Source organism: Talpa occidentalis, unplaced genomic scaffold (genome assembly GCF_014898055.3).
Source record: "Talpa occidentalis isolate TD23 unplaced genomic scaffold, MPIMG_talOcc4v2.1 talOcc4.16, whole genome shotgun sequence".
In the NCBI taxonomy this organism is placed as follows: Eukaryota; Metazoa; Chordata; class Mammalia; order Eulipotyphla; family Talpidae; genus Talpa; species Talpa occidentalis.
The window spans coordinates 68,797,176-68,821,856 of record NW_023601653.1 but is presented as its reverse complement, the minus strand read 5'-3'; the positions used below and the strand labels follow the sequence as shown (position 1 = coordinate 68,821,856).

At 37.6% G+C, this 24,681-nt stretch overlaps 1 protein-coding gene across 1 annotated transcript; it reads right to left on the bottom strand.

The window, feature by feature from the left end:
* Nucleotides 1-17,796: 17,796 nt before the first annotated feature.
* Nucleotides 17,797-24,013, bottom strand: LOC119247748 (C-type lectin domain family 6 member A-like). The gene is made up of 6 exons (XM_037514403.2): nucleotides 23,892-24,013; nucleotides 23,319-23,411; nucleotides 21,516-21,614; nucleotides 20,085-20,236; nucleotides 19,265-19,380; nucleotides 17,797-18,105 (listed from the first exon to the last, which is right to left on the bottom strand). Exons 1-6 carry the CDS (start codon nucleotides 23,920-23,922, stop codon nucleotides 17,961-17,963), a joined length of 636 nt encoding a protein of 211 aa, XP_037370300.1. The 5' UTR covers nucleotides 23,923-24,013; the 3' UTR covers nucleotides 17,797-17,960.
* Between the last annotated feature and the right edge of the window lie 668 nt (nucleotides 24,014-24,681).

Here is a 24,681-nt window from a genome sequence, read left to right as displayed (position 1 = left end):
TCTGGTTCCTAACTACGTGGAAGACAAGCACTGAATCCTGGCTTCTTCAACCAATTCTACATAATCTATAAAAGTCAAAGGGAAGCATGTATTCCAGGAGCTTAAAAAAACAATAACGGATCCCTGGAGTGACTGAAGATTGTTTGTGGCCTCATGTTTAAAGTGGAGGTCTGCATTCTAGACCAAGAGCAACAGGACAGAGGAGCCAGTAAAATGATAATTTGGAGAAAACTTGAAAAGCTCTTGCTGCCTCCCCTTTGCATTATGGCAGTGGGTGGGTTGGGGCAAGCAATCTCCATTTGTCCCTTTGCAGCAGAAATCAAAGTTAAAAACCCAATCTAGAGGTCCAGGTGTCACAGGGTAATAATAGCGTGGTGTATGTTAGGGTAGAGAATCAGTGGGGACAAATTATGGCTGGCCCATCAGTCCTAAAATTTCACACCTACGACACTTCTTGGTAAAAGTCCTAAAGCTGGTGGATCCAAGCTACTAAAATGACCTCCTTCCAGATCCACACTTCACTAAGGATGCAGAGATGAACCTTGACCAAAGAAATTTCCTGCAGCAGAGGCAGTCAGGAGGGGGACGCCACGGAGGTTGCTGGGAGCTCTGCTGTGAGGATTAGTCCTTCTTCCTCTTAAACTCACTAAAAATGACATAGACCATCACAGTCAGGGTAGTTGATATTTCTAGGGAAACTCCAGCTTGCAGCACAGAATAACTGAACACAGTGGCAGAAAAGGGAACTGATTAATAGAAAAATACCAAATGAAGGAAATATAGCATCTGACGGAATTATAACAATTTCCATGCTTTTTTTATTCCCAAATATTTTCTCTTAGACACTATTATATATAGGATTTTTAATACCTCATATATTTTCTGATAATATATAAAAATATAATTGATTCCTATGTATTGTTCTTGTATTCTAATTTCAGTTATTAGTTCTAGTAGTTGTTTCACAAATTCTTTTGGGTTTTCTGTGTAAGCAAGCGTGTTCTCTGCAAATACAACTTGACTTCTTTCTGTTTTTATACCTTTGATTTATTTTTTTGCCTTGCTGCACTAGGTAAGACCTCCACTATAATGTTGAATGAAGAATGGTGGTGGCCAAGGAAAATGCAGGGATGGGGGAAAAGGAGGGAATGTTGGCCAAGTGTAGAAAACTTAAAATACAGTAGATGAATGATACTGGATCTAATATATAGCATATATAGCATGGTGATGGTAGCTAGCAGTACAGCATTGTACACTTGAAATTTGCTAAGATTGTTATAGGGCAGGGAGAGGGGCAGCCCAAATTCTGCAAACCTGCCTATTCTAAATGGGTTCTGCCATCCGCCGCATCAACACAAAACATATGAGACTACTGGGAAGGAACTTTAATACAATTAGGAAACAATACAGAAAAAGGCAAAGAATATAGTTTCTAAATCAAGCACCCAAGGTTACCCGTCCCCTCGTGGGTAAACTCCATCCAAATGGGATTGGTCCAGAGCAAGGCCCCAAAGCCTGCCACAAGTCTAAAGCATCTTCCAGCGGGGACCCACAGCAAAGGGCCAGAAACAACCAGACAAGCCCAGAAGGAAAAGAGCAAAATCAAAATCAAGATAAAAGCTGCCATTGGCACCTTTCCACGGGTCTCACCCACATCTGTGTCACCCAGTCCACAACCAAAAGGCAAGCGCAATTTCTTCACGGGTCTCTAGGCTCCATGCACCTCCTCCAGGTCTCCTTCTGGCTCCATCCTGCTTCCCTCCTTCTCAGTCTCCTCTGCAGCTTCTTCTCTCCCTACTCAGCTCCACCCTCCATTTGGGTGGGGCAGGGAACCTTGAAACTCCCCCTTTCCTGGGGACCACCCTGTTACAATATGACCAAGAAATGAACAATGATATAAAAATATAATAAATAAATTTCAAAAATAAGAAATTTTCTAAGATGCTAAATCTTAAATCCTTTCTACACACATACATACATGTAACTACATGTAAGTGATACGTTATTGAGCTTGACATTGGTGATCTCACAATATAAACATGTATTTAAAGGACCATATTGTACACCTTAAAAAATACAATTTATATATGTCAGATATATCTCTTTTTTTAAAGATTTTATTTATTTATTTATGCAAGCACTGGGTACAGTCAGAAGCGCAGGAAGGTGAGAGAATTCACCAGAGCCAGAGTGGGGAGCAGAACAGGCAGAATGATGGAGGACACGGCTGAGGGGCGCAGCAGGCGGCAGGAGAGGTCTGTAGCGTCATGTGGGACCCTCGCCCAGCAGCCGGGGATCGAACTGGCGCTGCAGAGGCTGCGGGCAGTCTCGCAGCCCAGAGGTCAACCGCTGCGCCACGGGGGAGGCCCCTATGTCAGATATTTCTTAAGAAAGAAAGAAAGAATGAGAAATTGGAGAAAGAGAGGGAAGGAAGGAGGCAAGGAGGAAAGAAAGAGTAGATTAGATGAGGAAATATATGTGAGAGCTGACAATCAGGTTTTTATTGTAAAACAAGTGCCTAGCTTAAGCTTTTGGGTTTTTTTGTTTGTTTGTTTTGTTTTGTTTTTTGTTTTCATTTATTTATTTATTTATTTAAATAAATTTTATTTTTATATTCCCCATTCAATTGCACCCCCCTTATTTTGACCCCAATCCCTCCCCTCCCTGCCCTCCACCCTCCATAGAGTGTCTCTAGTTCATAGTTGTTTGTTGATTTTGATTTTCACTTTCTTATAGTTATTCATTTTCCTGGTCCCTTATTTAAGTTTTCTAGATTCCTGCTATGAGTGAGACCATCCGGTATTTTTCTTTTTCTTTCTGGCTTATTTCGCTGAGCATGATCCCTTCCAGTGCCATCCATGTTGCTGCAAATTGCATGTGTTTATCTCTTTGAATGCTGAGTAATATTCCATGGTGTATATGTACCACATCTTCTTGATCCAGTCATCTATTTTTGGGCATTTGGGTTGTTTCCAAAGCTAAGCTATTGTAAACAGTGCTGCTATAAACATAGCGGTGCAGGTTCTCTTTTTGAGTTAATGTTTCTGTGTCCTTTGGGTAAATATCTAGGAGTGGAATTGCTGGATCATATGGAAGCTCAATGTTTAGTAGGTCCAGAAATCTCCACACAGCTCTCCATAGTGGCAGGAGAGTTCCTTTTCCTCCACATCCTCACCAACATTTGTTGTTGCTAGTTTTTTTAATATGTGCCATTCTCACTGGTGTAAGATGGTATCTCATGGTAGTTTTGATTTGCATTTCCCTTATTACAAGTGATGTTGAACATTTTTTCATATGCCTGTTGGCCATTTGCATTTCCTCTTCAGAGAAGTTTCTTATTAGCTCTTCTGCCCATTTTTTGACTGGATTATTTTCTTTGTTGTTGTTGAGTCTCATCAGCTCTTTGCAGATTTTTGTGATCAGTCCTTTATCATTAGTGTTGTGTGCAAAAATGTTCTCCCAGTCGGTGGGGTTTCTCTTTGTTTTGGTTATTGTCTCTTTTGCTGTGCAGAAGCTCTTTAATTTGATGAACAAGGGAAATTTTTAGTGCTTTGAAATAGCTTAAATGTCTTGCAATAAAAGTTCTGCTTTTGGCAAGAACATGCAAGTGATCTCTCTCAATTCCTCACATCACTTCTTCACTCCTTTCCTTCTTTTTGTTAAAATTATGGGTTCCACAAAGACAGCCTATTCAATAAATGGTGCTGGGAAAACTGTACCACATGTAAAAAGAATGAAACTAGACTACTACCTCACACCATGTACAGAAACCAACTCAAAATGGATAAAGGGATTGAACATAAGACCTGAAAACATAAAATATATAGAAGAAAACATAGGCAAAACACTCCCTGACATACATCTTAGAAAACTCTTTTAAGGCTCATCACCCAAAGCAAAGAAAGTGAAGAAAAAGATAAACAGCTGGGATTACATCAAACTAAAATGCTTCTGTACAGCAAAGGAGACAATAACCAAAGCAAAGAGACACCCTACTGATTGGGAGAAAATATTTACACTCCATACAACTGATAAGGGACCAATTTCTAAGATCTACAAAGAACTCACATGACTCAACAAAAACAAAGCAAACAATCCAATGGAAAAGTAGGCAGAAGAACTAAAAAGACACTTCTCCAAAGAGGAAATGCAAATATCCAACAAATATAAGAAAAATGTTCAACATCACTTATAATCAGGGAAATTGAAACCACAACGAGATATCACTTCACACCAGTGAGAATGGCATGCATTAAAAAAACTGGCAACAACAAATGCAGTTGGGCCACTACGGAAAGCTGTGTGGCGGTTCCTCAAACTACTAAAAATGGAACATAGGACCCAGCAATTCCACCCCTAGGGATCTACCAAAGGACACAAAAACTTTAACTCAAAAAGATATCTGCACCTCTACGTTTATTGCAGCACTGTTTACAATTGGTAGGATATGGAAACAACCCAAGAAGTGGATCAAGAAGATGTGGTACACATACACAATGGAATACTATTCAGCAATCAAAAAGATAAACTCATGCCATTTGCAACAACATGGATGGAGCTAGAAGGGATTATGCTCAGTGAAATAAGTCAGAAGCAAAGAGAAAAATATTGGATGGTTTCACTTATAGGAGGAACAAATGGAAACCAAACAAGGGATAGGAAAAAGAAAAACACAAGACTAGCAGGCAAACTATCAATCATTCTGCTGGGCATGAGGAGGGAAAAGTATCAAAACAGGGGAGGGAAGGGCACAAAAGACTATGGTAATGGTTCACGGGAGTCAACCAGGTAAAAAGCGTCAATTTTCTGGTGAAGGATGGAAACTAGACTTTTATTTTTATTTTTTTAAATAAATTTTATTTTTATATTCCCCATACAATTGCGACCCCCTTATTTTGACCCCAATCCCTCCCCTCCCCACCACCCACCCTCCATGGAGTGTCTCTGGTTCATAGTTGTTTGTTGATTTTGATTTTCACTTTCTTATAGTTATTCATTTTCCTGGTCCCTTATTTAAGTTTTCTAGATTCCTGCTATGAGTGAGACCATCCAGTATTTTTCTTTTTCTTTCTGGCTTATTTCGCTGAGCATGATCCCTTCCAGCGCCATCCATGTTGCTGCAAATTGCATGTGTTTATCTTTTTTGAATGCTGAGTAATATTCCATGGTGTATATGTACCACATCTTCTTGATCCAGTCATCTATTTTTGGACATTTGGGTTGGAAACTAGACTTTTAATGATGAACATAATGTAGTCTATACAGATTGTAGACTAAACTAATCATGACATGAATTCGGAGCTTAATAAAATAGGAATTTTAAAGAGGTTGTTCAGAGACAAACAGAATCCAGGCGCTGGAATCCATCTTCAGATTTTTTTAAAAATTTTTTAATAGAGGCATGTTTTATTTATTTATTTATTTATTTGTTTGTTTGTTTGTTTTTGTTTATACATGCGCTGGGTACAGTCAGAAGCATGGGAGGGTGAGAGAATTTACCAGAGCCAGAGCAGGGAGCAGAGCAGGCAGAAGGACCGAAGTGCACTGCTGAGGGGAGCAGCGGGCGGAAGGAGAGGTCTGCGCGCCATGTGGGACCTTCCTCCGGTGGCCGGGGAGCAGCCGGGGATCGAGCCGGCGCCGCAGAGGCCACAGGCAGCTTCGCAACCCAGCGCTCAACCGCTGCGCCACCGGGGAGGCCCCATCTTCAGATTTTTTCTGAGTGACTGGTCCACCATCAGAGGTTTGGTCGCTGTTTATATAAGTGAGTTACACACATGGAATAATATAAAATTATTCCTCCATTCATGTGATCTGCTCAGCTAGATTTGGGGCTTCATTCTGAGGAAATTTTTTCATATGTAGCTATAGATTTTGTCTATGGTGCAGTGTCTATAGTGTCTGAGTGCAGGATTCTCCCCTGACACCATTTGAACAACACTATAATTTTTCTTTACACTCTCAGTTGTTCATAATTCTGGGTTATTTTTCTAACTTATTATTATGTTCTAATAGCTATTTCAGTACTAAAAATCATCTAACTTTACAATTCTTTCATTTGCTTGCTTACTTTGTAGAACATCACTTTGAAAAACAACATCAATTCCTAATCTTCCATTCTTGGTTTTACTTCTACTTTCTTATCTGGAACTGGAAAGAAAATAAGTTCTTACTTCCACTTTGGGTTATTTTCTAGAAACACTACCTGTGCACTCCTATATAGTGAAGTAGACCAAGAATCTCATATGTCTATTTCTTTGAAGTTTTTTATGCAGAACTTGGATTTAGACATTAATTATCCCATCTGAAAGGTTAGGAAACTTTAGATGTAAGATTCATCTTCTTTTTGTGGATCCCCCAAAATGTGTGGGTCTGGAGACCATCTAGGATAAAGAATTCATTAGAGTGTTTCATGTGAACCAGGCAAGGCTTTATCAGAGGCTCAGGCATAAGAAAACCAGCAACAGAATAGGAGGATTTTGGCCTCTCAAAAGGAAACTAGGAGAAGTCTTTTAAAGGGGCAGGTCCATGTGGTGGGGCTGAGAGGAGCATGTCACAGCTGCTCTGGGATGGGCTGAGCCTGGGCACATGCAGACTGGAATGGAATGGTTACATTCCAACTGTGCATATGAGGGTCTTGGCTTCCCTCTCTAGGAATCTAAGTTGATATCACCCGGATTTATTAATTTTTATTCTAGTGTGGCACATTTGGTCTGCCTGGTAGCCAAATTACTTGGACAGGATGTTAGAGTAGGGCCTGCCAGTCAGCCATTTGGTCTACCTGTTCAAAAAAGGACTTTTCGGTAGCTTAGCCCAATATTCAATTTCCCTGTCTAATCAGGGCACTGGACAACACAATCATTGGTCCAACTTACACTTACCAGCTCCAATTTCTTTTTCCTAGACTTTCTCAAAAGAAGTAGTATTACTGTTAAAGGCTAAAGATACCAAAAATTAAAAAAGCTTTTTCTTTACACATATTGAGAAAACAGCAAGCATAAAGTACATTTGAAAAATAAAAGAATGGTAAGAACTTCTCCAAATATTAAAATTGTTTGGTGTTTCACATGAATTTTCTCTATTTGATTACTATGTTAGATCTTACAAAAGACAAGCATATGTATGATATAAAGGCATATAACGTTTGTATGCCTTCAAAATATAAAATAGGCATTCACATGTATTGCTTTTCCTATATATTATACTTACAGTAAATTTTCATTAGAAATTGTGTCCATGAAATAAATTATGCCTTAGAAAGAAGAACCCCCAAAAGATGAGCAATTTTGTAGGTATGAGTTAAGGTCTAAGGGAGGTAATAACATATAACATGAATTTTTTACTATACTGGATATGCTTATAAAAATATAATTCTTGAAGTTTCAAGGAACTGAGAAGGTTGCTAACTAGTCTTCATGAGTCAAGGTCAACGTGAGCCCCATGCTGGAAAAAGTATCTTATGATTTCCTTAGCTAAATAACAACAAAATTGCCAAAGCAAGAAAAGATGACACAGAAGTTCTGGAATATCAGAGGCACCTTCTCTGACCCAATAGCAATAGTTGGGTGAGACTCCCTAACTAATAGGCATTTTTTCTTATTCAAAATCATCAATTGTGGGGCCTCCCTGGTGGCGCAAATGGTTAAGACGCAATCTATGAAGCTATCTGTAGCCTCTGCAGCAGAGTTTGATCCCCCTGGCCAACTAGGGAGCAACCCACATGGCTCAGCAGACCTCTCCTGACTCGCCCACTGCTCCCCTCAGCAGTGTACTTTGTTCAATCTGCCTATTCTGTTCCCCATTCTGTCTCTGGTGAATCCTCTCACTCCCCCTCATCTCTGGCCTGTACCCCAGTTCTTATATCCATAAATAAATAAATCTTTATAAAAAATCATCAATTGCATATATTCTCAGGGTAATAGTACTGAATATACAAAAACCTCAAGAATATGAGACTTTAATTTCTCGATGAAACTTTCCAAATGGAAGAATAATTAATAATAAATGAAAGCCCATGAGCAAGCTAAGTATCATGCAAATTCCTCCAGGGTTCGACGAGATCAGCATTTTATTCAGGGACTAGGAAGGGACAGCAGATTCTGCAATACCACCCATCAGTTTTCTGTTCTGCTTGGAAATGGGGGATGCAACATATCAAATATTCAAGAATAATTTGAAGTCCAGGGAAGAGTGACGATCTCTCTCCAAGTCATTTATAAATTTCTCTGTAAAGGTCTATACCAGGAGAACTGAATCTCCTGTCCTTTTGTCAATGGAGAAGACAGAAGTATGTTAGTTTTCCCCAGTAAACACCCTGATTTCCCCTTCCTGGCAACATCCCTAGTCCTAGCTAAGCTATTTAAGATGGCATCTGAAGCTACATAAGCAAGCTACTCAGTGCTGCTGTGTCTCTCCCATGTATACAAGATACATGATTGTTATTATTAACAATATGGCTTTTTCTCTTATTAATCTCTGATACTCATTTGATTATTTGCCAACCTAGAAGATCCCAAAGGGTACGAGATGATTTCCTTTGTGCCAAACATTCCTGTGCCAGCATTCCAAACTTCATGAGGATGGAAGATTCTGTGTGCAAGACTTTCTGAACTCACCTTATATATCTCTTCATCTGACTGTTCATTCTTCTCCTTTAACATCCAAACCAGTGCTCTCATCAGTAATCTATTTTCCTGAGTTGTATGAGCTGCTCTAGCAAATTAGTCAAGCCCAAGGAGGGGATAATGGGAGCCTCTAATGTAGAGCCAGTGTGTCAGAAACATAGGTAACAACTTGGACTTTAACATCTGAAGAGGGTTGTAGGGGAACAACCTTGTGGGACTGATTATTTAACCTGAGGGATCTGATGTTAACTCCAGGCAGATAGTATCATAATTGAATTGAGTTATAGGAACCCAGCTGATGATGCAGAATTGTTTGTGTGGGAGAAATCTCTATGCATTAGGGAAATACTTGGCTGGTCAGAAAAAAGAATTCTAAGTCAGAAGTATTGAGAGTAGTGCTGTGAATAGAAAGAAAGCAGAAGTTTTCTTTTACATGATATAAGTATAAATGAATAGTTTAGCAGTGACTTAGAAAATTTCCATATGGAATAAAAATGAATTATTATTGTCTTTTAAAATTATGGATTATGGACTCTAGTTATCTGCAACTTTGCTATCCATCATATTTTTAAGGAACAGATTAGATTTGGATAACAAGGGATGCTCATATATAAAGGAACATTTTCTAAACCTAAAGTGAGAAATAGACAAATTCCTGATCACAGTAAGTGATTTCAATGTACACCTCAAAAATGAGGAAAACAAGCAGACCAAAAATAGAGTATGTGGAAGATTTGAATACAGTGTTTACCAAACATGATCTAACCAATGTAGATAAAACACTGAACTAAGTCAGAATAAGATTTATTTCCAGCTTCTGGCCTGCAGTCCAAGCCCAGAGGGGGAGTGGGAACCCACCACCGGGGCAGACCAGACGCGCAGGGAGTGCGTCCCGCATCGCCATTTTAGAACAGGGACATTTCTTCAGTAAAGACTGCTTGAAACCGGCAGAGGGCTCCTAGAGGAGCCAGAGGTGAGCTGGCAAGTTCGCACACACCAGGCCCCTTCTGGCCTGCAGTCCCGGCCCAGAAGGGGAGCGGGCACCCAAGACTGGGGCAGACCAGGCATGCAGAGGAGTGCAAACCCGCATCACCTTTATAGAACAGGGACTTTTCTTCAGTAAAGCCTGCTTGAAACCAGCAGATGGCTCCTGGAAGAGCCAGAGGTGAGCTGGGAAGTTCACCCAAGATGTCGGCCAGTCCCAGCAACACAGTGTCCCAATGCATACGGCAAATTAGGAAACAGACAGTAGGGAGTAGAAGAACCACATGCAACCTAGCAACTCCTCAGGAAAAAAGCATACCACAAAAAGAAAACCACCCCCCAGACTGCAATGACAGTAACTTGGAAGAACTTCTGAGCCTTCCAGAAAAAGAATTTAAAATTGCCATGATTAAAAAACTGACAGAAGTCATAAAGGAAAACAATGATAAGGGAAAAATAATTAACAATCAGAAGAATGAAATTGAGTCCCTAAAGAGGGAAGTAAAAGAAATGAAGGAGATCAAAGAATTAATGGAGGAACTAAAGAACTCTGTGAAAAGCAATGAAAGCAGAATATATGAAATGGAAGAACGAATAAGTTCTCTTGAAGACACAAAAATAAAAAGAACCAAAACAGAAAAGGAAAGAGAAGTAAGAAGGAAAAAGACTGAAGAAAGACTGAGGGAACTATCTGACTCCATGAGGAAAGGAAATATAAGAGTTATAGGAATACCAGAAGGAGAGGAGAGAGATGTAGGAACAGAGAAAATATTCAAGGAGATAATTGAAGAGAACTTCCCAAACGCGAAGAAGGATCTGAAAATTGATATACAAGAAGCAAGAAGAACACCAAACTTCCATGACGAAAGGAAAAATACAGCAAGACACATAATAGTAAAGCTCCCAAGAATCCAGGACAAGGAAAAAATAATGAAGCTGATAAGAGGGAAGAAACAGATAACATTCAAAGGAAAACCAATCAGACTGACATCAGACTTCTCTGAAGAAACACTACGGGCAAGGAGAGAGTGGAGGGACATAGTCTATAGACTCCAAGAAAACAGATGCCAGCCAAGAATACTCTCTCCTGCAAAGCTCTCCTTCCTCTATGAAGAAACTCTGGAATTTCATTACGAATAAACCCCACTCCAAAAAATACTACAAGGAGTCCTAAAGCCAGAACCTCAGAGGGATGAATAACAACAAAAGAAGGACCAAAAAAAAAGTTATTAAAAGAATAAATAAATAAAATCAAAGGAAAGACAAACACAATGGCAAATACAGATGCTAACATATCAATATTAACTCTAAATGTAAATGGACTAAACTCTTCATAAAAAAAGACACAGAGTCGCAGGCTGGATTAAGAAACAAAACCCAACCTTTTGCTGTTTCCAGGAAACACATTTAGCTACAAAAGATAAAAATAGACTCAAAGTTAAAGGATGGAAAACAATGCTACAAGCAAATGGACCAAAAAAAGAAAGCAGGAACAGCTATACTTATATCAGATAAAACAGATTTCAAACTCAAAAAAGATAAAAAGAGATCCCAATGGTCACTACATTGTGATCAAGGGGACAATACTTCAAGGAGAAATAACACTCATTAACATATACTCACCAAACGAAGGAGCACCAAAATATATCAGACAACTATTGTCATCTCTGAAAACAGACATCAGAGAAAACACATATGTAGTGGGAGACTTCAACACACCACTATCAACAATGGATAGATCAATGAGACAAAAAATAAGTAAAGACACTAAAGCTCTAAATAAGGGCCTAGAGTGCTTGGGCTTAACAGACATCTACAGAACACTAAACCTAAAAAAAACCAGAGTACACATTTTTCTCAAGCGCACACGGATCATTCTCCAGGATCGATCACATACTGGGACACAAGACAAACATCAACAGATACACCAAGATTGAAATCATACCAACCATCTTTTCTGACCATGTAGGCATCAAACTAGAAATAAACCATAAAAAAGAAGGCAAGGAACTCTCCTACCTCATGGAAACTGAAACCTACACTAGTGGAAGACCACTGGACTAACGAGGAGATCAAAGAAGAAATTAAAAAATTCTTTGAATTGAATGACAAGGAGGACACCAATTTCCTAAATGTATGGGATGCAGCAAAAGCAGTAATAAGAGGAAAATATATAGCAATAGAGGCTCACATCAAGAAACAAGAAAGAACTCAAAGAAACAACCTAATCTTGAAGCTCAAAGATCTAGAAAAAGAGCAACAAAAAAAAACCCAAAACCAGTAGAAGAAAAGAAGTAATAAAAACCAAAGCAGAAATAAATGAAATTGAAACTAAAAAAACAATCCAAAAAATCAATGAAACCAAGAGTTGGTTCTTCAAAAAAATCAATAAAATAGACAAACCCCTAGCCAGGCTCACACATCAACACATCAACCAAAAGAAATATAAAAACCATATGATAATATCAATAGATGCTGAGAAAGCTTTTGACAAAGTGAAGTGCAACACCCATTCATGATAAAAGCCCTTGAAATTCTTGGGATATAAGGAACATACCTCAACATCATAAAGGCCATATATGACAAGCCAACAGCCAGTATCATTCTCAATGGTGAAAAGCTGAAAGCATTTCCATTCGATCTGCAACAAGACAAGGATGTCCACTCTCACCACTGCTTTTCAATATAATACTGGAAGTCCTAGCCAGAGCAATAAGACAAGAGAAAGACATACAAGGAATCCAAATAGGAAAAGAAGAAGTCAAACTATCACTATTTGCAGATGATATGATAATATACATAGAGAACCCAAAAACTCCACAGAAAATCTAATTCAACTTGTCAATCAGTTCAGTAAAGTGGCAGGATACAAAATCAACACGCAAAAGTCAGTAGCCTTCCTATACACAAACAATAAATCTGAAGAAGAAATAAAAAAAAAACCATCCCTTTTATTATCGAAACAAAAAAAATCAAATACTTGGGAATAAATCTAACAAAAGAGGTAAAGGACCTATACAAAGAAAACTATAAAACACTGTTAAAAGAAATAGAAGAAGACACAAAGAAATGGAAAGACAGCCCCTGCTCATGGATTGGAAGAATAAACATTATTAAAATGGCCATTCTACCAAAAGCAATATACAGATTCAATGCTATTCCAGTAAAAATTTCAATGTCATTCTTCAAAGACAGAACAATTATTGATAAAATTCATATGGAATCACCAAAAACCCTGAATAGCCAAAGCTCTCCTGAAGAAAAAAAAAAAAAAAGAAGGGAATGGAGGCATCATACTCCCAGACTTTAAACTATACTACAAAGCCACAATCATCAAAACTGCATGGTATTGGAACAAGAACAGACACACAGACCAATGGAATCGAATAGAAAATCCAGAAATAAACCCACAGATTTATGGTCAACTAATCTTTGACAAAGGAGCAAAGACTATGCATTGGAGCAAAGAAAGTTTGCTCAATAAATGGTGCTGGGAAAACTGGGTCGCTACATGCAAAAGAATGAAGCTTGACCACTACCTCACACCATACACAAAAACCAACTCAAAATGGATTAAAGAACTAGACATAAGACCTGAAACCATAAAATACATAGAAGGAAAGATAGGTGAAACACTACGTGATATTCACATCAAAGACATCTTTACAGACACATCACCCAAAGCAGTGATAGTGAAGGCAAAGATAAACAGCTGGGACTACACCAAATTAAAGAGCTTCTGCACAGCAAAAGAGACAATAACCAAAACAAAGAGAAACCCCGCCAACTGGGAGAACATTTTTGCACACAACACTAATGATAAAGGACTGATCACAAAAATCTGCAAAGAGCTGATGAGACTCAACAACAACAAAGAAAATAATCCTGTCAAAAAATGGGCAGAACAGCTGAAAAGAAACTTCTCTGAAGAGGAAATGCAAATGGCCAACAGGCATATGAAAAAATGTTCAACATCACTTGTAATCAGGGAAATGCAAATCAAAACTACCATGAGATACCATTTTACACCAGTGAGAATGGCACATAATAAAAAAAAACAGCAACAAAAAATGTTGGTGAGGATGTGGAGAAGAAGGAATTCTCCTGCACTGTTGGTGGGAGTGCAAACTGGTCCAACCACTATGGAGAGCTGTGTGGAGATTTCTGGACCTACTAAACATAGAGCTTCCATATGATCCAGCAATTCCACTCATAGGTATTTACCCAAAGGACACAGAAACATGAACTCAAAAAGAGCACCTGCACCGCTATGTTTATAGCAGCACTGTTTACAATAGCTAAGCTTTGAAAACAACCCAAATGCCCAAAAATAGATGATTGGATCAAAAAGATGTGGTACATATACACCATGGAATATTACTCAGCATTCAAAAAAGATAAACACATGCAATTTGCAGCAACATGGATGGCGCTGGAAGGGATGATGCTCCATGAAATAAGCCAGAAAGAAAAAGAAAATACTGGATGGTCTCACTCATAGCAGGAATCTAGAAAACTTAAATAAGGGACCAGGAAAATGAAAATTATAGAAAGTGAAAATCAAAATCAACAAAAAACTATGAACCAGAGACACTCTATGAGGGGTGGGGTGTGGGGAGGGGAAGAATTGGGGTCAAAATAAGGGGTTGCAATTGTATGGGGAATATAATAATAAAATTTATAAATAAATAAATAAATAAAATGGTTTGATTTAAAAAAAAAAAGATTTATTTCCAGGGTACATAAAACATTTACAGCAGTTAATATTTCTCTGGGCCACAAGCAAATCTCGATATTTTCTAACAATTTGAAATCATTTTGAAAACAAGATAATGCAAACTAAGGGAACAAAAATATACAAAGGATAAGAAATTGATTACACTGAAGTTAGCAAAATGGTTGGAGGAGGAGGGATTTGGATGGAAAGGGAATTTCTAGGCAACACATTTCTATGCGTCTGTCCATGTCTTTTTTCTTTTTTTACATGAGTGGTGACTGTGTGAATTTTATATTCATTTGATATAAAAAATTCTTCACGAATTTTATAACATTTTGTAAAAATATGGCTACCACAAAGGGGAAATGCCTCAGATGCCTTAGTATTACCTATATATGTAGGAGAAAAGAAAGCTCACCAAAATAGACACTTAGCTAAGTGTCTAGCTCCCAATTGTATGTATCCTGTCAAGAAATTCCCTGCAAAGCGAAAGGTAATTGCTGGACCTATGACCACCTAACACCAAGAAAAAGGCTTGACACTTGTTGGTCACTATGGATTTGGGAGAGAATCCATATTTGTGTGTGCTGTTCTAGTACACGTAACCATTTGACAATAAACCTTGTAAGCCAAGATAAGCTAAGCACAAGAAACAGACTCTCTAGCTCATCCAGAATGCAGATTGTTTGATAGAGAATATTTAATTATGGAAAATCATCACAAATGGTGCTAGCTTATTCATCAAGGCAAACTTTTAAGCATTTTAAATAGGATTGAGCATAAACTCATTTCATGAGGAGATGACTCACAATCCAGTGTGCTTCTTCCTATCACAATGCCTCCTCTCCCTCAACCCCCTCATCCTTCTGGAGAGTTCCCTCTGACTAATTTTCTCAGAAAGGAAAGAAAATGAGCTTGTATTACAGATGGCACTACTCATTTTTTTGGCAACAGCCAGAGATGGACTGTAAAATATCATAGCTCTACTCAGAAGTAGTTCTGAAGGTCTGTAAAAAATGTTAACTTTAAACTGTATATTCATACTATACAATCTGATGATTCCCTTTGCCTGGAAGAAAAAAATGGCTTAAGAAATGGCTTTAGAAATCTACATAAATTCAGTCAGTATCTTATGGTGTGACTAGATGGTCAATGACTTGAAAGAAAAGGGACTGGAAAATCAATATCAAGAAAGACTGGAGCTGGAAGGGATCATGCTTAGTGAAATAAGCCAGAAAGAAAAAGAAAAATACCGGATGGTCTCACTCATAGCAGGAATTTAGAAAACCTAAATAAGGGATCAGGAAAAAGACTAATTGTAACAAAGTAAAAATCAAAATCAACAGGCAACTATAAACCAGAGACACACTACAGGGGGGGAAGAAGGGAGTAGGATCAAAACAAGGGGGGTGGGAATTTTACGGGGAGGATAACAAAAATGAAAATGCACATTGTACAAAGATAAAAAATGATGTAAAACATATATAAAATAAACTAAAAAAAAAAGATTGGGAAAGTGGTATTAAGCTATACCTCTCAGGATAGAGTGTGAAGATACTTGCTTCTCTTGTGGGTAATCTCCACTGAGAGTTTATTCATTGCACTACAAGCTTCCTTATTATGTAATCAACCAATCCCACCTCCTACTTACCATTCAAGTATACCTGTTATATTGATTTTCGTATTTACCAAATCCTTGGTTTGTTTTCACTTTTACCCCGTATGTACCTAAATAATATAAGCATATTTTGCAGATGGGCTCCCTTGTTAAAGTTAATCCCACAAAACAACATTTTAACACCCACATTTCTTAGATCTCTTTTTCTCTCAATTCATCTTTGATTAGATGATGTTTATATAGGAAATACATAAATTTCTGTGGGTTCAGATGTGGTTTTGTCAATATAAGCTCAAATCATCAATGCATATGAGATTCCATTTATCTATATCTCCCACAATCCTTGGTATTATCTGTTTCTTAGTTTTTGCCATTAAAATGGGTATGAAATGGTATTATATTATTATAGTCGCTACTTGTGATTATCAAATTATGAGTGAAGATGATGAACATCTTTATAAAAACGTGTTTAGTGGATTATGTATTTTATCTTCTGTGAAATACTTTTCAAATATGTTACTCTATTGTCATTCTAATTGATTTGTGACAGTTTTTTATGCTTTTGCTATTAATACTGTGTTAGTTATAAGTATTTGAAATATCTTCTCCCAGTTCAATTTTCAGGTTCTTTAATTCTAGCTAAAGTTCATCATTTTATTTTTTTTTAAATATTTTTTTAAAGATATTTATTTATTTATACAAGCACTAGGTATAGTCAGAAGCACGGGAGGGTGAGAGAATTCACCAGAGCCAGAGCGGGGAGCAGAGCTGGCAGAAGGACCGAAGTACACTGCTGAGGGGAGCAGCGGGCAGCAGGAGAGGTCTGCGCGCCATGTGGGACCCTCCTCCGGTGGCCGGGGAGCAGCTGGGGATCGAACTGGCACTGCAGAGGCTGCGGGCAGCTTTGCAACCCAGCGTTCAACTGCTGCACCACCAGGGAGGCCCTAAAGTTCATCATTTTAATGTGACAGAATTTTTAATTATTTTCCTTCTTGATACACATACTTTTTTGTATCATTGTAAAGAAATCCTGCTGTTATAGTCAACTTCCAAGATAAACCTTAACAATTCTCACCTTCTGATACCTGTGCCTTTGAGTAGTCCCCTTCTTTATTATTATTAGTGGAAAGCAGCAGAAGTTATACTCTTTAACTTCTGAGACTAAAACATAGAAGACATTATTGCTTTCATTTGCTTTTTAGGATTAATTGCTCTGGTAGATGCCAGCCACCATACTATGAGAACAGTCAAGTAGCACTATGTAGTGAGGAACTAAGGCCTCTTCCTACAATAATCAATGCCAAGTTACTAACCATGTGAATGAGCCATCTATAAAGAGATCAAATGACTGAATTGGGTCTTCAGATGATGCGTCCCAGTTACCATATTGACCAAAGGTGTTTTCTATGGCATTTTGAGAATGGTAGGTCATAATTTTCAAATATTATCTCCTTAAAAGTCTTCTAATAGACAAGATAAAACAATCTATGGCACAAGGAATGTTTGTGAAAGTAAGTATGAAGAAAGGGAAGAAATAAATGAATAGGGCCTCCCTGGTGGCGCAGGGGTTAAGACGTAACCTATGAAGCAATCCGCAGCCACTGCAGCACGAGTTCAATTCCTGGCCAGCCAGGGAGAACCCAACATGGCAGGACAGACCTCTCCTGTCTTGCCTGCTGCTCCCCTCAGCAGTGTACTTCGGTCCATCTGCCTGTTCTGTTCCCTGCTCTGTCTCTGGTGAATCCTCTCATGCCCCACATCTCTGACCTGTACCCCAATTCTTGTATAAAAATAAATAAATCTTTAAAAAAAAGAAATAAATGAATAAAGAAAAAACAAAGAAAGGAAGAGGTCATCCTATCACTAGTGGAAAAAAGGAAACTGGAAGAGAGACAGTTGATGAGAGAAAGGTATCTATAGGTTTTCTTGAACTTCTGTGATAAAGATTATACATAATTATGAAAGGGAATTATTTTATGCTAGATCTCAATTTTTAAAGTGTTGATAAATAAAGTTCCATTCATAGGTAAATCTTCTTCATCTCACATATCGAATGCCTCTTAGAGTCACAGAAAACATCATTCCAACCCCATCCTCTATGATTCCAGAAAACTATTGTAGCACATTCCTCTGCAGAAAAATTAGGCTCATTTTCGTGCCAAAATCTAAAGAGAAATATAGGGTAAAAATATGTCATCAATGACAGTATAATGATTGATTAAAAAGTATGTAGCATTGCAGCTGAACAGACTGGGGCTCGGTGTGAAAGACTATCCCAATGATTGTCTTCCTTGTCTCACACCACCCTCCTCAACAACCTCAGATGCAGACACATGCTTTTTATACTTGTCCATCTAACATTCTCCCAGCAGAATTTTTATGAAGTGGAGTGATCTTGGACCTTTCCTTTAGACTTTGATCTTTATACTTCCTCCTCTTGCAGAACCCTTGTCTTGACTTCAGTTATTAAACAATTCCCTTCTTAGTGGTAAAGGGCCTTCTTTAGTTGTGAACTTTTACCACCTTTCTAAGTTTCCCTATTCTCATGCTGTTACCTTAAAAAAAGGGAGATTGAGTCTGGAAAAGAGGAGTTACCTTACCTTCAGAAAATACAAATTTGTGATGAGGGTGGGAAGCAGTACATTATTTTTGCAATTAAGAGACTGAATTTTTTTGCTGACTAGTTTGATCTTAAGGAAGTAATTCAATCTCCTAAGTATTATTTATGTATAAAAATAAGAATCATAATAAGGTCCCCAAATGACTGACAAGATTGTGTGCAAATCAAATGAGATAATGTAAAATTAAAATTCTGGCATTTTAAGCCACAAATAAATGGTATTGCTATATAATTATCCTCCCAGAATTGAACATAGTTTTGACTCAGATATTTTAAGTCAATTGGTGGAAAAAATTCATTGAAGTGTCTATATTTGATTAGAGCAGCAAAATGTTATGGATAAAAAAGTCCCACCTGGGCCTCCCCAGGTGGCGCAGCGTTTGGGCACTGCGGTTCGTTCCCCAGCCGCCGGCAAGGGTCCCACAAAAAAAAAAAAAGTCCCACCTTTGGAATAGATAAACATAAGCTGAGATCCAGCTTCTCATCTCACTAATTTACTGACCTTGGTCAAGTTATCCAATTTTTCACTAATGAAATGGGTTATGAAAAATAACTTCTCATGATGTTTGAAATAATGCATATATTTAGCAAGAGTTTAATAATTAGTATCTTTTATCATTAGTAATAGTTCCTACTAATAAATTTGCCCTAAATTTCTCAAGTAAACAAGACCCTATGGCTCATGAATTTGAGTCTGCACTCACCTGACATTTTCTGTGTAAGATGTCTGATCAATCCATTGCCAGTTGTTATTCCCTTGTGGATCTGAGAGTCCCAGAAAATAAGAAAAGTTTTTATTCAGCTGCTGGACAATGAAATTCTGTAGGAAGAAAAAGAAAGGATCATTGCCAGAAATTTCCAGACTGAAATGCCCTCTGGACTTTGTGCCCTGAACCGGAAAACTTGTGTACTCTCTTAGACTGTAAAATAGTATAGTCACTGTGAAAAACAGTATGGTGCATCTCCAAAAATTAAAATTAGAATAACTATATGATCAAGCAATTCCATTTCTGGGACTATATCCAAAGTAACTGAAAGTGGGATTTCAAAGAGATATTCATAGTAGCCAAGTGTAAGAAGCTTCCCAAATGCCCATTAACATAAGAATGGAATATTATTCAGTCTTAAAAAGGAAGAAGATCCTGTCACATGTTACAACATGGATGAATTTTCACTAAGTGAAATAAGGCAGTCACAAAAGAACAAATGCTATATGATTCCATCTAAATGAGTTACCTGATGTAATCAAACACAGGAAATGGGTAGTTGTTCAATGGATATAGAGCTTCAATTTAGTGAAATGAAAAAATTGTGGAGCTATTTTTGCAAGAACATGAAGATAGTTAATACTCCTGAACTGGACACTTAAAAAACACTTAAAAAAAACATACTATAAGTCAATTGTTACCTCAATTTGAAAAAATGTAATTTTTAAAATGAAAAAAACAGTGAGGTAGAAGATTTTATGTTATTTTGTTTCTACAATTAAAAATTTTTTATGAAAATTAAAGTCAAAGGAAATACCTGCTCAGTTTCTGTGTTTATCACCACCAAATGAGCCCCCATCCCAACACAGTTCTGCTCACTCTTCTTCCAAAAATTCAGTTCAGTAGAAATGAGGTAGCAGCTGGAACCAAATGATTTCCAGGTACCTGGACAACACCCCCAAACTTTTTCTGTGTTGCATGAAAGAGAAAGGTCAGTGCAAGGTAATGTGAATTGTATTAAAGGGGTATGTTCTAAATACATAACATCCAAGGATCTGTGGCTGTTTTCCAGAGGTGTTTCTTAATTCACCCTGAATTACATGATTTCATCCATAGAATTGAGTTTTTATAAACATTCTTTAACATTCATTCCTCAATGTTTGCTAAGGCTTACCTGGAGAGTTGTTTGGGATATTTGTCCCAAAGTCACTATACACAGTTTTTGGTTTTTTGGTCTGTTCTTCATATAACTTATGCATTAAAGCACAAAATTCTCTTAAAGTTGTCAATGACTAACACAAGTGAACTGGGTACCAGATCTTCTTCATAATCTTGGGCAAACCACAGAGATTCAGGATTTTTTTAAATGGAGATGATAATTATTCACGGGGTGTTTAGGAGAATTAGAATTATGCCTCATTTACAATTCTAGCTTCACCATTTGTCATATATATGTCCTTGGGCAAATTACACATTCTCCTTGAGCCTTAATTATTTCATCTTTAAAATGGAAATGATAGCAGTAGCAATTTAACGGGAGACAATCTCAAAGTAAGTATAAAGTAATTTGAAAGGAATAATTAATTATAAACATTACCTAATAATGTCTTTTACAAAGTTTCAAGCACTTAAGAGTTTATCAGTTTTCTCTTCTTTCCCCTTAGAAGCACCAATTTGCCACTCTCTTATGATTAAAAAAAAAAAACTATATCTATTTTAATTACATGTATATAAATTTAGCGAATATGTGTATATGTATATATTAGAACATAAATATATACATGTATACATACAATATATATTTGCATGTATACCTTGATTCTGAATTCAACTCTCCCCACTCTCCACATAGGCTGTATTTTATAGTAAGGGCAGCCTCATCCTGGGTTATGTTCCAAGAACCAATTGGCCAGTAATAAAGCTAATACTTGTAATGGAGATTGGAACTTTAGAAATCAAAAAGAGAATTTTATTCATTTGAGGGGTGAGGATAATGTGAAGTAAAAACTGTTATGAACAATTCCAGGAATGGCTAGAGCAAAGTGTATGGTGTATGTTGGTAGCATTTATTGAGATCAAGAGACTGGAGGGAGAATGGTTTTGAGGGCATATCTATAACCTGATACAAACATGTATGTTTAGAGGCATCTTAAGGATATTTTAAAAAATAGAATAAACCAACCTTGAGCTCAACCTTGACCTCTCACTGAAAAAAGATAAAGTCTGGTTAAGTAGAGCAATATCTTACCTGTCATGCTTGTGCCTTCACTGAAGCAAGTTAGACTTGAATATGTGTGTAGTTCAGACAACCTGTTGCTGGTTTTACCGTATGTAAAATGATAAGTCACTGTGGAGGAATAAGAAGGATTAGAGTCTTTCATTGACATACAATATAGCCTCACATATCACAAATCTGTGCCAACCTGGTTTATCCTTAAGTGCCAGGATTCTCTATGACAACCCAATGAAGAGTGTACAGAATTAATGCTTTATATTATTTATTCCTCTTTATATTAACAAACCTACACTTTCTTTGCTCTTTCCCCATTGACCTTTAAGCTCTATTTCCTAGGGTATATGTTCTGTTTTCTACATCAATTAATCTTAGAACAGTGATGGTCACAAAGTTATCAATGAATATGTGTTGACTCGTTGGATGCCTGTGTCTCCTTGATTTTAATAATTCTGAAGTAAACATGTAGGTTATTTTGATATTTTTTTAAGTTTCTGATTGCTAGTAGCTACAGATAAACATGTAGAATAAAAATAACAACCAAGGGGAACATGATCTTTTATGTTCAAGGTGTATATAAGACCTGTTCTCTCTCAGGTCCTGACTTAATTTTTCACTGATTTTTTTCTTGTCCTTCTACTGTTAAGCTCAATATTTTCAAATTTTTCCAACTTTCTTTTAGCATCTGTCTTGGATCCTGAGTATCTGTTCCTTATTCATTAATAAAATAACTATTCTTAAACCCCCTTCTCTCTTACATTTGACCATGAAAAGTAGAGCAAAGTCTAATTTCAGTAATAATTACCTGTGTATTATTAAGACTATGAGATTTACATCTCAGAGGGAATTTCAAACATGAAGTCACATTTGCTCCTCTCCTAGACTATCCAGAAATATTTGAATATCCTTATTAATGAATAGAGAACCAAACTGTAGATTACTGAGCAAAAAAAGATCTATGACTCTTCTCACAAAATGAATTTGAAATATTTATCTGGAGATAAGTCAAATATGGAAGAAATATACCATTCCTAAAGATTGCTAATATTTTATTTGAATACTTTTCATTTTATATTGGAAAACACTTCCATAGGAATAGCAAAGACCTAAAGGATTATGGTTCCAAAAGCAATTATGGGGCCTCCCCGGTGGCGCAGCGGTTGAGCGCTGGGTTGCAAAGCTGCCGGCGACCTCTGCGGCGCCGGTTCGATCCCCGGCTGCTCCCCGGCCACAGGAGGAGGGTCCCACATGGCGCGCAGACCTCTCCTGCCGCCCGCTGCTCCCCTCAGCAGTGTACTTCGGTCCTTCTGCCTGCTCTGCTCCCCGCTCTGGCTCTGGTGAATTCTCTCACCCTCCCGCGCTTCTGACTGTACCCAGTGCATGTATAAACAAAAACGAACGAACAAACAAACAAATAAATAAATAAAAACATGCCTCTATAAAAAAAAAAAAAAAAAAAAAAAACAAAAGCAATTATGGCCGCACTGTCAGTAGAGGGCTTGGTGACTGGAGAACATGGATCACTCCTGATCACGGAGTAGAAGATGGTGAGGATGGCTACAATCGACATACATTCAAGGTGAGGTCATGACTGGGGAAAATGCTAACAAAAGCAAACAGGTGAAGTAAATTTGGGAGCAAAGCCAATTATCAAAAGACAGAGGAAGAAGAAAAAAGGGCAGGTAAATCAAGGAAGGCATGCCGTTACAAGCAAGAGCCCACATGTGAATGGGGGAAAGGAGAACATGCCCTTGGGAATCTCTGTAGAACATGACAAGGTAAGGATCACAAAGAGTAGCTTCTCCATGAAGTACTTACCCACACAGCTTATGATGAAACAAGCACTGAGGAGTGCTATGCAAGCCACAGCAACAAACCACAGCCTCACCTGTGAGCCCCACATGGCTTTCCCTGTCAAGAAAGGAAGATAAATGCAGTTACTCAAATGCCAGGAACCTGGAGCTCCTGAGAAGCTTGGAGCAGATGAAGACCCTCAGAATAATTCAACATAAAGCAAGAAAAGAGCTAGAAAATGCCTTAGAAAAATGAACAGGTAATAGCTCTAAAATCCGAAAGTATTTGGCAAAATATCCTCAGCAATTGCCATTTTCTTTTTCTTTCTTAAATATTACATTCATCTGGTCACTCTCTGTCTTCTCAAAACACAATCTTTAGTCTCTCACTTCTCATAGCACTGCATTAGTATTTGATTTTAGTGTTCTTTCAAGTGCCTTTGACTGGGAAGAATTATTCTTTCTTTCAAGTTTCCATGACTCTGCTCTGAGGTCCATCTCCTTCCCTTCAGTCTGTCTGTTGTCTATATCTTCTGGCCAGATGACTCTTAGTAGTTTTTCTCACTTCTTCTCTGGAACTGAGAAAAGGAATGCTCACCTCTACCCTGAAGTTCCCCTTCTTGAACCATTATGTGGGGGTCTTTGTGTTCAGAAGGTATAGGGACCTCTTATGTCTCTCTCCCTGAAGATGTTACCCAAGGACATGGGTAAGATCAAATCTCGGCGACAAACTGCTAAAACTCTGACAAGGCTCAGAAACTTCCAATATAAAGAATAGCTTGAAAGAAGAAGTAGTGGTTTTGACTAAAGTTTCCAGTGATTTTAAAATAATATCAGAAAAAGTAAAAGAGGAAATTGAGAAATATATCCAAAATTATTCATGAGAATTTCAACAAAAAATATTCAGAACATTTGTTCATTTCCTGGCACAAAATTTCTCTGATTCCTATTCATTCTAGCAAGCAAAATAGAAAATTTTATGTGCCCTAAAATAAATTTATTTATAGGTCTTAATTAAACTAAATGCTCCTTAACCAACTTTTACCTTGAATTTCATGGAAGACTTAAACCATATGTTGAACAGCATCATGGGGAATGAGCCCAAATCTGATTGAATAAATATAACACAGATGATAAATCAATATAGCAAATTACATAAATAGCTGTGATATTGTTCAGGAATATGATTGCATAGGGAAAATTCTGGAATCTACCTGCAAAAGTGATTATAACTTCTAATTGCATCAAGACCACTGTTGGGCAGAGTATATTTTATAATTTCCCTGATTAGGTAAGGGGAACTTCATGAATTTCTTGCCATTAGTCTAGTGCTTGGGGATCTTTTCTAACATCAACTCTAGAATTTGGACTGTTCTCTTTATTAACAT